Genomic DNA, 16,254 nt, shown 5'->3' with positions numbered 1-16,254 from the left:
CCGACGTGGCTCGGTGGAATTAACACTAAAGTGATCATTTTTTTAAAAAAAATTGACACTTAAATGATTGTTTTAAAAAAAAAATTGGCACTTCAATGATCGTTTTGAAAGTTCAAGCAATCAAGTGATCGTTTTTCAAAAAATTTGGCACTTAAAGTAATCGTTTTGAAAATTTTGACACTAAAGTGAGTACCGTACATAAATTTTGACACTTATAATGTACTTAAGCCTTATTAACCTTATCACAGATGACTTCCAAATTTGGGGTCTCTATCCTTTTTTCTTTTCTTGTAGGAGATTGTAGGAGTTTTTAACAGGAACTGTATGAACGAAGATAGATCTCAGTTGTGCATGTGTTGAAGTAGTACCTGATATGATCTGCTAGGTCACTAAAATTTCTTAAGAGAGAGCAAAACACAGAAAGGTTTATTCTTGGACAGGCAATCCTACAAATGCACATTCCAGAATTACAATTTGCTGGTGAAATGTCAGCTAAATGTGTAGCAATGTATTATTCTCGAATCTGTTGAATTCCTGTCCATCGCGCATAATCCACCCACCTGTTACGAGAGAGAGAACAAAACAAGTTGTACTTCTGAGAGCGTTAAGGAAAATCATGTCATTGAAAGGACACTCAGTGCGGAAAGTCTTACATCAATGAACCCAAGAATGTATTGCCAGTTCGAACGGCGAAGCAGATTGCACCGAGTATGATCTTGTGCTGGTGTAGCAAGGGCTCTAGGATTCTTTGCTCAATAACTCCAGCCAGCACCTGATATCTGTTCACCAAAGATAAATAGCAGACTATCAAAACTACAAATACAGATTAAATGACACTTGTGCCGTCCAAAATGAGAGATTTTTCCCAGCTAATTGTTTAAGTGTAGACTGAATGCAGACCCAATTAGAAAAACTATTTGCGTCTATTCCAGTCCCTCTCGAACTGTATATGTATCCAAAACAACTATTGAGATATAAAGCATAGGCTGAGAAAAGCGATAACACGCAGCCACAAACCTTAGATTGCTAGAAACTGCCATGTATACTCCGTATGCGACGCTTGTGGACAGAACAGGCACATCCTCTGCCTCAACCGCAAAGGTTTTGTCGAAAAACTTCCGTGTGTTTATCAACACATTTGTCAAACCTGTACCAATCTGAAGAACAATATTCAGGATAAGACACTAATAATGTTACATCCAAAATACTGTTTCAATTTAGCATCTAAAGGGAAATTAAAAACAAGCCTCAATAGCATTTTCTTCCTTGAGTTCAACACCAAGAGGAAGTCACACAAATATTACTAGAAAATTCCTTCGATCTAAACTCTGAAGGACCCAAACCAAATGAGACCTTCTTAAGAGGTTCTGGTCATGTAAAAATCTGGGCAGGGCCTTCTTAATGGTATGGCAAGCAACAATGGTGAAATATACAGAGAAATAACAGTAAAACATTCTTCTGTCACTTGAGTAAAGAGCTCAGAACAAGCATAAAGGACTCAGAACAAGCATTAACTACACATAAGCAGAACGAGATAAATAGAGGAGACTCTGATGCAATGATAGCTGCCAAAATTTGAAGTATTGCTGATTTAAAGCGACCTACCAAAGATGCACCAGTTCCAACAACGAAAAGCTTGGCCCCGTTACGCTGTACTACAGAACAAACCATTATAAGTTCTGACCTATAGTGAAACCATTTGGTCAAGTTGAATTAAGCGCACACACATACCACGACTGCACCCATTCTCTGCAACAGTGAGTAAGAGCTACCAGCCAGAGCTACCTGCGGGTAGATTGTCAGTGGAAATAAATTGTTACACACCACCGAGAACTATCTAATGCCAAAGTTAGTGACCTGAAAAGCATTATCAGGACAGCCATAGAAGAACTTAGAGAGTGCTCCAGCATTGATAGCAAGGGGAGGCCGGAGAGAAACGGTGGGCGCTGGAAGCCAGACCAGCATGAAATCTGCTATAATGGCCATCACCTGTCACTTGATAGAGTGAGGATTATTAGGATGCACCGAATGAGAGATCAAGAAGATCAAAATGAAGACCAAAATGAGTTAGGTGTGACACCAGATTTTCCAGTGTGGACCAGACGCTTTTCCCATTACTAGCGGCCAAGCCAAGTTTTACATCAAACCAATTCCATCAGACTCACTCGATCTATGCAACTTGACGAGTGTATATTGAAACAAAGCACAGTGTAATCTCGACACAACGGTCCATAAGTTCTGAGATGATAACCACATACATAATATTCAAGAGAGGCATCCATACCACGTCAGCAAAAACAAAATCCAGCTCCTTTGTGAACTTCTCTCTCCGCCGCTCCAGCTCTGCAGCACTCTGTAGAATTAACGGAAAGGCACATGAAGACGTAGAAAAACAAGTGTTCAGACTTCAGACATCAGACTTCAGGTAACTTTACACATGAATGGGAACCACAACTAAGAACTCCAAGTAATTTATTTTCTACCACAAGAAAGAAAAGAAAGAAGACAGAAATGAACAGACCGTATTTTCAAGTATTTGTTCAGAGATTTGTGCAGCGCCTTTCAGATTTCTGTGGTGTCTTTTATTTAATTTCCAAGACTCTAAAGTTACAAATTTGCTAACCTTGATGGCTCAGCTCAATAATTACCCTGAAAGAGTTTTAAGTTGAGAATAGTCTCAGGAATCGCTTTCGGAGGAGAACCGAGTCATAGCTGGCGTGACCCAACAAAGCATGCGCATGGGTGTAGCATAAGAAGTACTACAATCAGAGAAAGAGAGAGCGACCTTGGTGAAGATGCCAACACCGCACTCGATGGCAACCTTGGTCAAGAACAGATCATCAGCAAGTAGCCTCTCCCTAAATCCTCCAAACTGAAGCAACCACCGAAACACCGCCGACTTCTCAAGGTCCAAGTACCTCTCCACCACTGCAGCTGGCACCTTACCTGCCTGTATTGCTACGGCCAAGTCCTTTGGAATGCTATCCAACGTCCTCGAAACCTGATTGACCACAATCAAATAAAATGTAACAGATACTACGAACTGCGTACATCGAAATTGCACAAGTACAATCAGATTTAACTGCAACAGGGCACAAATAAGCTCCAAGATCAAAGGAGTGCAGTTATTCTACGCGTTGCAAGAAAATCAAACTGCGCCAAGTTTACATTTCTATTTTGCCATGTACCTTTTTCGCATGCCTTAGTCTATAGACTTTTCTAATTGATAAAAATGTGACTCTTTATTATGCTAATGTAGTAAAATATGACAAAAATGTAACTCTTTATTAAGCTAGACGAATCAATTCAAGCATCCAATAGGAACGTCACTAATCTGAGCATCTCTAGCATCATTAATGTAACGTTTTCGGCATGAACGTGCAGTGCACGCATGGTATTACTGCCGTGATAGATGGATGCAGCTTGTGGGGGCTACCTCAGCTAACGCAAGAAGAGCCTCGATCCTGTTGCGTGACCCAGAGCCATCGCCACCACCTCTTCCATCGCCACCTCCTTTCCCACCTCCGCCTCCGCCACTGGGGCCACCCCCGTCGCCAGAGTAGAGAAGGGGCGGAAGGCGGCGGCGGCGGCCACGGATGATGGCAGAAGAGTGACGTGCAGGGGAAGTAGAGACCAACGACTCAGAGCTCACACGGCGTGTCACGATCATGAAGCTGTGGCAGGGAGAGTCGTGAGAGTGGTGGGGGTGGTGGTGATGAGCCGTCAACGAGAGAGAGGGAGAGTGTGGGGAGAGGCTTAACGAGAAAATGGTGAAAGCCATGCTTCTCGATGAGTCTGGGTTTGTGCGAGACGGAGAGAAAGAATCGCACAAACCCAAACCAAAGACAAAACACCCACGAGAGAGAGAGAGAGCTGTACAGTGTCGATGTCTTACTGATGAGAGGCCGAAAAACAGAGAGGGAGAGCGAAATTGGTGGCTATCTGTGTCTGTGGAGCGGTGGTCCCAAGTCTGATGACTTTTCAAGGAAGAAGACGATCCACAGACTCTTGTCACTCCTTCGGATGGTGAATTAGTGGCTGCAAATTCTGGTCTTTAATCACACTCCAAAGTTCATGGTACCCGACCACCCCCACAACACCCCCCTCAAAAAAAAAAACAAAAATAGAGAAACTCAGAAAGTTTGGAAGCAAACAACAAATCCGGAAGAAAAAGTTCAAATTTTTTTACAGACGCGGTTAGGTGAACTATGTAACTAATGTAAGTACATCTCTAGAAATACGGGTATTGTTAGAAAGCGGGGCTTGGGATATTGGTGATGAACAGAGCAGCCGCCAAAATATGATGCTAATTATGGCGATTGGAAGACAAATAATTTTAAGATTTGTACAAGGTTTTGAGGGAAGACGAGATTCCGTTTCCCTGATCAATAAAATACATCAAGAGGAAAAATCATACGAGAAGCACACAACATCATTAGGCTTTTGTTTTATTGGTCGAAAGAACATGAGGCTGGAAAAAAAACATTAAAGTAGAGATTTTGTCTTCTGAAAGTTAGATAGGTCCCTAACCATTTGTCCATGTAGCTCGTCATGATACTGCATTCTCCTATGTTGGTTCCAGGTGCTCCGGCATCTCCATCCAGTGCTTGCGGAACCAGGCACAGGTGATTCTACTTCTGGACTAATGACGGGCTTCCCACCAATTTCAACATGACAAGGTTGATCTTGCTGCGCTCTCCGTCTTGCTTCTCCTTGTATGGCCATTGCAACAACGGACAACAACCGGAGATAATGTAGTTGAAGGACATTCGCATGCTCAAGGGAGGTAAGTTTTTGAATCCCTCCAGAGGAAGACGGATCTTTCAGCTTCGGAAGATCTCCAACAGTCGATCGAGCTTTGCCAAAGAGGCAGGAAGACGAAAATGAAGATGTGTAAATGACATCCAATCAAGTGCTCCTTCCCCCAACACACACACACACACACACACCCACCCCCGCGCCCAAACCAAATTTTAGAATTTTGGACCTTCTGAGTGAAATTTCGAGTTCTAAAATCACTAATTCTATCAAATGATAAAGAATAATTTGGTGCAAGAATGAATGATTTGACTAATAAATTCGAGTGGGAGTTCTTGTTATATCCCATTTCTTTCGCATAAAATCAAGGGAATATAATTGATTATCAGGTAATATTTACTGAAAAATAATTACAGTCTTTTTGGTAATAAAATATTCAATGAAATAGCCTAGAAAAAAAATATAATAAAAGGAAATAAATAAAAGGAAGAAACAAAGAAAATGAATTTTTGCCTATACAGAGACACACACACTCGGATAACAGCTCCTCTTATCGACACTCCCCCCCTCTCTCTCTATCTCTCAAAGCCAAGCTTTACTCGGCACAGGATAAAAATGGCGTCTTGCGCCACGCCGTCGTCGGTAGCCCTAGCATGCTCGCCGTCCTCCTCGTTATCCGCGGCTCAGGAGCTCACCCCCTCTCTCCTCTCCTTCAGGAACCACCGCTCCTCCTTCCTCTCTCCCTTGATTCTCAACTCCCTCAACTTCTGCTCCTTGGATGATTCCAGACCCAGGCACCTCGGCGACTCGGGTCGCGGCGCCTCCCTCGGTCTTGTTTTGGCCGCCGTCGCCACTGCCGACGCCGCGGACGCGGAGGTGGCCGAGGACGGTGCGGAGGAACCGAAAGAAGGCGCCGCCGTAGCCACCGTTGCTCCACCCAAACCCAAGAAAGGGAAAGCCGCTTTGCCGCTCAAGAGGGACAGAGTACGTGGTGTGGGAGTGGAAACGATCCGTTATGCGTGTCGCACTTGTTTTTGTGTTCTTCTTTCTCGCTTGATTAGTAGGTTTCTTGCGTTGGCACTAGTTCTTTCGCTTTTTATCGAGTACTTCTTCCTGTCGGATTGTGAGGTTATTGTCTTAGTTCAACTGGTCAAGTCGAGTGCTTTGCCTATAAGGAAGAAAGATGACTCTTGATTAGAGGGACAGCTAAGTTCGCTTCCATGGCTGACAAAGCAAGTGATTTGAGCCTAGCAGAATTATCCTACTAGTTATTAGATAAATGCCCTCCGGAAATTTTGTTGTGAAAGGATTGGAAGAAACAGCCTCTTAACTCATTTCATGGTTTGTTGCTTTTGTTGGACTTTACATGAGCTTATGGTTTATGATGTTTTCATCGTTTGTCTTGCTTCTTTTTTTCCTTTTTAATCTCTCATTTTTGTCGTTGGATAGTTGGACTTGATTTTTATGAGAAGTACTACTTCTAAGTTTGGTTTTTTAAATTTCTCTTTTTTTTTGAAATCCTCAGGGCTTTTTCTCATGATTTACAGTAAGATCTATCTATACCTTGGCACCTGGTATAAGTCCAAAATGCGGAGCTCAAGTCATGTTCATATAGTCGCTCTTATCAAAGTTTTAACAAGCATTCCGTGCTTGTTCCTTCATCTCGCTTTCCCTGGTTAATTTCATCTTTTAAATGCCAGACTAGGTCGAAGAGATTCTTGGAAATTCAGAAACTTAGAGAAAACAAAAGGGAATATGACCTGAATACGGCAATTTCCTTGCTGAAAGAGACGGCTAATACCAGGTTTGTCGAAACTGCTGAAGCCCATTTCCGGCTGAACATCGACCCTAAGTACAATGATCAACAGCTGAGGGCAACTGTGAGTTTCTCTTGCTTGCTTCATACCTTGAACTCATGTTTCTGTCAAATAGATATTCCTCATAGTCTAATAATCTCCTTCTCTAGGTGAACTTACCCAAAGGAACTGGACAGACTGTCAAAGTGGCTGTGCTTACTCAAGGTGGTAGCTCAATCCTCAGTATTGTTTTTCTTATTAAGGTGATTCACGCTTTGATGAATGATGGTGAACTCAGAACTGTCATTATATTTATCCACTTGTCGTCTAAACCGCATATCAAGCATTGGTTTGGAAGTAAACACACTTGATGAATTATTATGGGACAGCAACTGTTATTGTTGCTTACTTCTCATCAGGGAGGTGCTGATCATCTGTAGGTGAAAAGTTCGATGAGGCGAAGAATGCAGGAGCAGATTTGGTTGGAGGAGAGGACTTGATAGAACAGATCAAGGGAGGATTCATGGATTTTGACAAATTAATTGCTTCCCCAGATATGATGCCCAAGGTACTGATTATACCTTTATCCGAAATTCTGCTTCCGTGTGCTTGAAGTAATTTCTAAATCTTGTCTGAGGAAAAACTGTGATCAACCGTGTCTTCTCCCTATGATAAGTTGTTCTGGTGAGTTACAAATCAGTGATGAGCATATAATGTTGCGTTGGTACTGGTGGCTCATCTCATATTATACATGATGTTCATGGTTGGTTGTTTGGTTTTGTGTTTTTTTTTTTTTTATTATTATTTGGTTTTGTGGGTGGGGGGGGAGACGCGGGGGTTGTTGTTTAACGTTTCTCAGGATTTGGAAGCTAAAGTAGAAATTGCCCTTCTCTGATGGTGTTTTAGCCGGTCTTGTTCGTCATGCCTGCAAAATATTATTGTGCAATTTGTTTAGAAGGAAGCTGAAGGTTAATCTAGCTAATCTTTTAATTGGGGATTTTGCACATAGGCTACTTGTTGAACTTCTGTCAGGAACTTGCTATCTATGCTCATAAACTGTGCTGTGAGATTTCTGGTTTGTTTTTTCGTAAAGTGTTTACTGTGTGTCAGGTTGCCAGTTTAGGAAAGCTTCTGGGACCACGAGGACTCATGCCGAATCCAAAAGCTGGCACAGTGACAACTAACATACCTCAGGTATAGTCGAACAGGCAAATTTCCATTTTTTTTTCTTCTTCAGTGAATGCATCAGATGCACTAATCATTTCATTTGTTATTCTTCAAACTCTGTCAAGAGGAAGTCCATAAAACATGTAATTGCTTGATTTATTAATGAGATGTAAAAAGTCAATAGGTTTGTGTATCCTATGATCTATGGATGGCAGTTGAGAGAGTAGCTGCAAGGCTAGTATATGTGGTACTGTTGGTTCTTTTAATTAGCTGAAACGTAACTATACAGTCTTCGTGGTAGGCAGGAGGAATGACTTTGCCCGATTGTTATTTCAGGCTATTGAAGAATTTAAGCAGGGCAAAGTTGAATACAGAGCGGACAAGACTGGGATTGTTCACATACCTTTTGGAAAAATCGACTTTCCCAAAGAAGACCTCGTCGTGAATTTCCTTGCTGCAGTAGTATGTTCTCGTGCTCCTATAAGATGAGTTGTTTCGTTGCCATGCTGACACTATACTAAATATCTGCTGTGACTCTTCGACAGAAATCCATAGAAGCAAACAAGCCATCTGGTGCAAAAGGAGTGTATTGGAAAAGTGCACACATATGCTCCTCAATGGGGCCATCTATTCGGTTAAACATAAGGGAGATGCTTGATTACAAGCTCCAATCAAATGCCTAAACAAGGCTGTAAATTGTCTTGCCTGGGTTCGTGTTCTTACCTCTTTGGGTATCGAGGAATGACATTGTTCATAGAGGTATAGGATGGTGAGAGAAATCATATGAGGGATTGCATGTCGCGAAGTACATTCCATTTATAGCCTCATAGTAACTATTTGCTTCTATTGATGGCTGTGGGCATGAGCGGAATACTCGATGAATGGGGACCTTACTCTCAGTGCCTGCACCTTAAGGTAAGGGGATATACCATCATGTTGTAAAATGTGCGTTTTCATATCTACTTTATGGAAAAGTCATCAAATGGCTGGATTAGCAGCATATAAAATCTTATTGGATACTTTGGACTGCGACGTCCGAGAGTAGAGAAAAAATCCATGCACACTATGTGAAGAAATCCAATGCCTGCCTTTGCAATTTCAAACATGGCAGCCCAGCAAGATATGGCAATCTTCAGAGTAAGTATCACCTCATGGAGGGATTTAATCTTACGTAGGCTCAGGACATCATTAGCTACTGCATGGAACCATAGTGCAGAAAAAGGTAGCCAATCTCCGTAAAGCACATGGACGAACCACTAAAAATGACTTACATTTCGACCAAAAAAGAATATGACTTTAACAACCTCTTGAAGAAAAGAAGTTAAAAGCTTCACGATTTTGTGGTCCTTGAAGACTTCCATCCAGTCTGAAATTCATAGTGTACCCCAGGGTAAACTTAACATCATCTCAACTTAGCTGCTGCACGAAACCCAGCTCAATGTGCTTTTATCTTTGATCATAGTGCGGGATCAGATTTTGGGCTTGGATTGTGATATGAGCAGGAAACATTCTACAAAAAGGTGCTGATCAGATCAGCAACGGAGAAAAAACAAGGCACAATTTGAAGAAAATATTGCAAGGTTTTCGTCCCTTAAATTTGATACAATGATCAGCATAAGTCTTACCACTTCATCCGGAGCTCAATGCGGAGGACAAACCAAAATCATTTACTATTTAGATTAGTTAACATAACAATGCCAAGTCATTCAAATGCAATCTATACAAAGTAGAGAGCGCAGCAATTTGTCACCGAGCAGCAATGTAACGGCATCCCATGAGCACCAAGGGCATTACTAACTGACATGTTAAATACTGCGTTGCTCGTAAATCCAGATGCGACCTTATTTTTTCTACACAAGAACTAAGAGAACTCTCTAATGCCCAGCACCGAAACTTGAGGCACATTCAAGACAAAACTGACATGTAGGCAGGACAATGTTTCACATCACGCTACCAAATGTCATTGCATCCATGCAATAAATATTGTAGAGAGATCGGTATCAGCATCTACTTGTGCTAGCCAAGCCTGTGACCGAACGCCAACAGCCACCGCTGCTCCACACTGCATCGACACGACATAATCAACGTGACTTTATAGGTAAAAATGAGAATGAGAGAGCACAAATATCAAATGAAGGGCAAACTAAAACATTTTGATAAACGAATGGTGGTGCACGACCTTTCGAAGGCTGCTCTATCCAAGGCCCATTCATTATATTCAGGATGCTACATGCTTCGCTGTATTCCAAATCCGGTAGCAACTTTGGAGTAAGAAGAAAACACCTGCACCATGTGGTGCGAACAAATTATTTTATTCATCTCTCTCTCTCGGACAAAACCAAATAGAATTGATTTCTTTCTTGGCAAGGAAATCATCTAATATTTCATAAGTACAGGCTATCAAACCAAATAGCATTGTCTATTTAATCTTGAACAGAAAGAATCTGTATATAAAAGATTTCAAGCATTCTTAGTATGCTGCATACCATGCTCAAAATTGGGACCTATACATTCCAGACATTGTGGGAAGAACAGAATCAACACAGTATGTCTAGGCTTTCCTAATAAATAAATGCGGAAGTTATCTGCATCACTCGTAGGTTTGCTTACTGAGGTGTATTGGGTTGGCTGGCAGATCTGACTAATTGCTGAAACATCTTTCTTTCATTGATAGGGTCCATTCCTGGAAGAACCAAAAGATATCAGAGAAAATGTTTCTAGGTATTAGTCAAGTCAACAGCTCAAAAGTACCAAGTGGCGGTAAAACCTTGATTTATCTCATCAACCACCCTAAATGGGCAGTTAGTCAGGTCTTGAAGCGAAACAAGATAAAGAATAGTTGATACGGAGCGTTCCTGTATTTCAAAAATATGTTACCCACTCCTGTCATGCTTTAAGCAATTCAAACTTAAATCTTTAGACTACCAAGTACCCCTCCAGATTGGTGGTGAGCGCTAAGAACTTGAAGTTGTCCAGCTTGCCTGATTTACCACACAAGAGGATTAACATCAGAACAAACAATGGAACAAGAATACAGTGGAGGGATACATGTAAGGCAGAGGGATACAGCGGCTCTATGGCAAGACGAATGACAGTGCATCCCGTATAGAAACTGCAAAACAAGTGCTTAAACTGAAGCAGTTTCTTCTTCAGTAACCCATGATTGTGAACATCTTCCACAGTATGTAAGGACTAAATATAACCGAAAAATTATGTAAGAGCAACCAATGCTTTATTTCTGAGTCCAATTGTATCCTTACGAACTTTGACTCCACAAACCTTTTGTGAAAACCTGAGAAATTACCCATGAACAAAAAGATAATAATTCTGCTTTCAAAATCCGTTGATCTCATGATAACTACTCTGTTTCTAGAATCCCCCTTAAAGCCAAGAGCGCAATTAGCTCCCATTTGTTGACCAACTGATGGCCGGAACACCAAACATCCTTTGAACTTCCAAATTCATTAACATGATTATAACAATCCTCCCATAGAGTCCCGGAGGTTTCCATAGAGATGTTTGAGGACATTAGAATAAACTGATCAAGTTGACAAAACTCACATTAATAGTTACATCAATTCCTTTTCTTTAGATAACCCTGAACCTGAAATAGTAGTTAACTGAATAGGAATGATTTTGGATAAACTATTAAATAACGTTAGATTACATGCATATAAAGCTTATATATACACTGAAGACAAGTGATATTGGATACTTAATACCCCTTCTTACATGCAAACAAGACGGCGAACAACACATGCAATTGAAAAAAGGAGGCACACAAGTAAAATAAACCAGAGGCGGAACTTGACTTTGTTACAAATGATAGAAAGTACAATCCAAAACCATAAACTATTACATGGAGGGAACCATAAACTATTACATGGAGGGAGACTACATGCATACAATGCTCATCCCGTAGATAAACAATGAGAAATAGTGCAATAAATTTTAAGCCGTCGATGGATCATAGAAGCAACTAGTGCCAAAATAGTTTTCAAGTCAGGCACACACTTCTTCACATTGATTTTGATTATTGCCTCAATAAAGATTCCTCTTGTATGCAGGCAATAAGTTCAATCAAAAGTCATATAGCATGAAGCAAAGTCGAACAGACTTCACAGAAATTATGGCAAGCTTGAATCCATTTACCTGAATTTCACTTTTATAAGTATTCCATATTGATCAAAGTCCGAGCCATGCTCATCTGGACAATACCACTAAATAAGTGAGTATATAATCATTCCAGCATATTAAAAAAACCAATCACTATAATCACATACACACCCAATGAAACCTCCCCTGCAACAGCCATCTCTTCGAAATTACGACCAAAAGTTTCATTAATCTGACTCACAATATTTCTCAAGGTAGGCAGCCAATATTCCTGCAGATAGTTTCACATCAGAACTTCTACAGAGAAAATGAACTCATGAGGATGCTGGTAGAAGCAATCCTGTAGTTAACAAATGCATCTTGGGAAAACCCCAAATGATGACAGCGGAAACAGGAAAAGAAAATTCTAATAACCAAACGACAGTTACCATAATGACAAAAGAAAAGGAAAGAAAAACAACACCGATACAATTGAAAAAATAATCACAACAACAGTTAAATGCATGAAACAATGTTGCATTTGTCTCTAGTCTTGATGACAAAATGCTCTCAACACTTGTGACCATTGCCAAAATTTTACATAGGCTTATATGGCAAAACACCAAACACTTAAGCCCTTCACCTAGTAGTTGCACTTTTTGAAATTGGTAATATAGAACATAACCATACAAAATACCAGGAGACAAACTTCACAGGGAAAATGGAGCTCTCTTTTTTTTTTCATTGTACACTGCAGAAGAGCATGAAGGATCAACACTAATATTCTAGTCCATTTTTTTTGTACCCATATTTTTCTTCACCAGCATCACAGGAACCAGACAGTGAATAGCTCCTCGCTGGAATTTCATTCATCGAAGGAAAATTTATAGAACCAAACAAAACTGTCTTCTATATGATTTCTACTTGGATCATGAAACTAAGAAAGAATTGGCCCACCATTGCTTCTCTTTTCAAGTAAACTAGGTTTTCACCCAAAACTACATTAATTGGAGACTGCAAACAGTAATTGCACAATTTACAACATACTCAAAAGCATAAGCATCATCAGTATATATGTAGAATTATACACTAAGTATAACTAAGTCAATTTGGTCCAGGCTTTCCATTTACCCTATCACGACTTACTATAGCCGAACATTTGCCTTTCATTCGTTAATACACACAACGAAGCGAGTAATTGCAAAAATTTAAGATGGCCAATCTTATAGTAACATATACGACAATTGGGCCAAGTTTTAGCACTAATGAGAGAGATCATTGCATTAATTTAGCCACACTGTCTTAATAGTAAATGTTACCAAACAGTATCAGGACCTTATTTTGCATGAAACCTCCTAGACGCATGACGGAATGGAAAACAGCAATTACTAGCAAGCTCATGCTCAAATTTGGCAAACAAATCTACTGATCATACATGCCAACTTGTACGTTCAGATAAAACAGTGGAGGCCATTCATACATAGTGAAGATAAATGGATATACAGGCATGCTACATAGTTAGCATTTCAGCTTTGAGACTAGTAGTTAACTCATCCAGAAACAACTTCAAGCAACAACTAAAGCCCTCACCTTAAGGGCATTTATTTCTGCTAAACATCTCGTCAGTTCCCTTTTATCAGCTTCATGTTTCCTCGCAATAGCCTCTATCTATAAATTAAGTGAAGTTAAGGCTCAAGTAGCATATGTTTGATACTAATGAAACAGCAAGAAAGAGCAAGAGTTGCCTGGCGCTGACGATCCTCGTATTCTGCCAATATATTGGGGTTTAGAAAGAGAATTGAATTTGCTTGAGAAATATTGTCTTGTATAGCAGCCTCAAGTTCCTCAACAGTAGTTGGCATCTGCACACAAATCCGCATACACTCAGGCAAGTATACCAATCTTGCCAAGTGAACTGCTTAGTTAATCTAAACCTAAAATGACAACCTAAGCATTTGGGTGAAATTACAAAAGAAAATAAAGCAAGTACCAACCTCAAGGAATGCCTTTTCAAGTTCTGGAGTAATCACCGTGACTGATTCTGCCTGCTCCTTCGCAGCAGCTAGCTGTCGCCTATGATCTTCTACCTCCTTCTTACCTGATGACATAGCAAATTGCAAGTTTGCCAGAGTAAACACATTTAAACTGAGATTGAAATTCTCATCCAACAATTAAACAGCTGCAGAATCCTTGGAAATGAAAGTTTCTGCTGAAATCCTGGAAGCCTGGATTAGAATGATTTGTCGAGGTAAACAGAGCCACTTGCAAACCAGTGTAACCATCGTGCATCAGTTTTGGGTCCATAACTACATGAGGTTAAGAATTCTTGAAAAGATACTGAAATAGTAATAAACCTTCCGCAATTGCTTTTTAATTTTACAAGTTTGGCTTTTGTATGCTGTCTATAATCTGCTAAATTAGTTTCTGACATTTCTCAAGATAGCATGACAACATGTTGTCAATACACCTTCTATGTTTAACTCCCAGGTAGTGTGCAGGTCTACTACTAGTTTGATGAGGGCAAATACATGAAAAAAGCACTTCAATCAAAAGGAATAAAATCACAGAACACTCACAATACTCAAGGTGCAGTGATGCTTGCAGCGCAAACTTCTCATGCTCCTTGAGACTGATTTCCATTTCTCTGATCTAAACAAATAGAACAGGAAATACCAAGAAGTAAGATTTAAGATAATGTTAGCCCAAAATATATATATATATATATATATATATACATATATATATATCCATGACAGATTAAAGATGATACTAGTCAAACAAATGATCCACAGTGTACAAACCAAAAAGAGAATGGAAACGAAACTCCTTGAGAGGTGAGACTTGAAAGCCAAAGATGGAAGAGACAGTAGTTATGGGAGCTCGAAATATACTAGGAGTCTTCTAAAGATGAAAAGCAAAACCAACACTATTGAATCACTTCATTTTGAGTCATCCTTTATCCCATCCCTGAGCATGCAAAATGACTGCTGCGAAAATGCACATGAAAAAATAAAAACTTGACTAGTGACCTGCTAAGTTTTCCTACAAGAATTTAAACAGAACCGTGCAATAGCAATCCTCTCCTTTAATATATAAACAAAAATGTATTCCCGACATGGAACTTTTTCTAAGTTACTATTAAATGAGATACATTCAACAGCAATACTCAGTTAAAAAAAAAAACTGAAAAAACATAACTTGGTACAACACTACTTTTTGTTACAAGCATCAGTGGATGCACCACTATGAGATGGAAAAATCAGTGCAAGAACTCAACAATCGTTTAAAGAACTCCAAAGCGAGCCGAACTCCAAAAATTCTTGGGAAGATGAGAAACGATGGAAGAATTTCAATGCTGAAACAATTGAATAATGGTTCTCAGCATACCCAAGACAAATTGCCAAGGTTGAGAAAGAACCTCCAGTATTGTTGAGACAAATCACGGTGGAGAAATAATTTATGAGTGGATTCATGCTTTCCACAAACAACACTAGTCTACTGAGATAAACTTCCACTTGAGACAAAGAGGAGATTTTTACTAAGTCCTTCCAGCAGAAGGAGATCTCAGGTGGCACATTCGAAAGCTGTTCAGCTTAAGCAGAAAAAAGCTGGAGGGGTAACAAAGAAGTTCCAATAGCTAGGTAACAAGAATTAACAGGGAAAACTTCACTCTTAAGAGCGATTCAGCTTATCTCCCCAAATATCCTCTAATCATAGCATTAGAAAGGGACAAAAAGAAAGAACAAACAGAATCATGTGCCCAATGATTAAGACAGGACACCATTTAACGGAGGGTCAAACAAGAAGGGAACCAAGAATCATGAGGGGAATCAACACGAGAAATATCATTGAGCATTAAAATCCACAACTATTACCAACATCGAACTAATGGACTATGGTATCCCGGCCTTTTCCAATGTGTTTCCATATGCCAAGACCAGATTGGCAAGACACTTTCAGAATTCTCAATGAACTTAGACACAGAAGATCAATGAAGGTGGGAATAAAATATGACGTAAGACAGCAAACCCAACCCAAAAAGGCGAAAAGGGAAAAATTCACTATCTTTGACTGCTAGAGCTACCTTAGAGATAATTTGAGAAGGATGGTAGTCTGACATATTAGAAAAATAAGGAAATATTCTCCGATAAACTTCTCTGAGTCGTATGAGATTCAAGTGAAATATATTTCCTCCAACTTGAGATATCTTCAAATGGTTAATAAGACAAAACCTGCAACTGATGAAGATCAATACCTAGTGACATTTTATACACCATGAAGAACAACTCTGCTAAAGAGCATATAGATCATAGAAACAAATGAAACTAAAAATAGCTAATGCTCAAGAGAAGTGGGATCCACTTAAGCTTATTGAGAATAACTACTGAAACATGCCATAGGACAGACTATTGGCATTTTCTTTGGCAGTAAGTCAACA

The 16,254-nt window shown here is 39.9% G+C and overlaps 3 protein-coding genes across 7 annotated transcripts in view; 1 reads left to right on the top strand and 2 right to left on the bottom strand.

The window, feature by feature from the left end:
* Window positions 1–408: 408 nt before the first annotated feature.
* Window positions 409–3,916, bottom strand: LOC115753101 (protein RETICULATA-RELATED 4, chloroplastic-like). The gene is made up of 9 exons (XM_030691606.2): window positions 3,437–3,916; window positions 2,786–3,001; window positions 2,285–2,353; window positions 1,858–1,989; window positions 1,732–1,785; window positions 1,606–1,650; window positions 1,018–1,157; window positions 654–779; window positions 409–560 (listed from the first exon to the last, which is right to left on the bottom strand). The coding sequence occupies exons 1-9, from the start codon at window positions 3,779–3,781 to the stop codon at window positions 512–514; spliced, it is 1,176 nt and encodes a 391-aa protein (XP_030547466.1). The 5' UTR covers window positions 3,782–3,916; the 3' UTR covers window positions 409–511.
* Window positions 3,917–5,314: 1,398 nt separating this feature from the next.
* On the top strand, window positions 5,315–8,567 carry LOC115753102 (50S ribosomal protein L1, chloroplastic). 2 transcript variants are annotated; one of them, XM_030691607.2, is made up of 7 exons: window positions 5,320–5,742; window positions 6,459–6,638; window positions 6,725–6,779; window positions 6,995–7,122; window positions 7,665–7,748; window positions 8,058–8,183; window positions 8,267–8,567. In XM_030691607.2, exons 1-7 carry the CDS (start codon window positions 5,374–5,376, stop codon window positions 8,402–8,404), a joined length of 1,080 nt encoding a protein of 359 aa, XP_030547467.1. In that variant the 5' UTR covers window positions 5,320–5,373; the 3' UTR covers window positions 8,405–8,567. The 2 variants fall into 2 exon arrangements, with proteins under 2 accessions (XP_048135219.1, XP_030547467.1); XM_048279262.1 differs by lacking the exon at window positions 8,267–8,567 and having other exon boundaries at window positions 5,315–5,742; window positions 8,068–8,178.
* Window positions 8,568–9,286: 719 nt separating this feature from the next.
* Window positions 9,287–16,254, bottom strand: part of LOC115753095 (structural maintenance of chromosomes protein 5) — a 33,428-nt gene continuing 26,460 nt past the window's right edge. For 3 of the 4 annotated variants that reach the window (XM_048278618.1, XM_048278620.1, XM_048278621.1), the window contains 12 exons: window positions 14,393–14,465; window positions 13,811–13,914; window positions 13,562–13,678; window positions 13,407–13,484; window positions 12,009–12,108; window positions 11,874–11,928; window positions 10,654–10,702; window positions 10,489–10,576; window positions 10,332–10,404; window positions 9,901–10,004; window positions 9,380–9,783; window positions 9,287–9,348 (listed from right to left, as the gene is read on the bottom strand). In XM_048278618.1, the coding sequence (XP_048134575.1) occupies window positions 9,722–9,783; window positions 9,901–10,004; window positions 10,332–10,404; window positions 10,489–10,576; window positions 10,654–10,702; window positions 11,874–11,928; window positions 12,009–12,108; window positions 13,407–13,484; window positions 13,562–13,678; window positions 13,811–13,914; window positions 14,393–14,465 (903 nt within the window). In that variant the 3' untranslated portion in view covers window positions 9,287–9,348; window positions 9,380–9,721. Of the gene's footprint in view, window positions 9,349–9,379; window positions 9,784–9,900; window positions 10,005–10,331; window positions 10,405–10,488; window positions 10,577–10,653; window positions 10,703–11,873; window positions 11,942–12,008; window positions 12,109–13,406; window positions 13,485–13,561; window positions 13,679–13,810; window positions 13,915–14,392; window positions 14,466–16,254 lie in introns of those variants that run through there. The other variant, XM_048278619.1, reaches the window with a different exon arrangement.

The sequence above is a fragment of the Rhodamnia argentea genome, chromosome 5, assembly GCF_020921035.1.
Source record: "Rhodamnia argentea isolate NSW1041297 chromosome 5, ASM2092103v1, whole genome shotgun sequence".
In the NCBI taxonomy this organism is placed as follows: Eukaryota; Viridiplantae; Streptophyta; class Magnoliopsida; order Myrtales; family Myrtaceae; genus Rhodamnia; species Rhodamnia argentea.
This window is presented reverse-complemented; position numbering and strand designations above follow the sequence as displayed.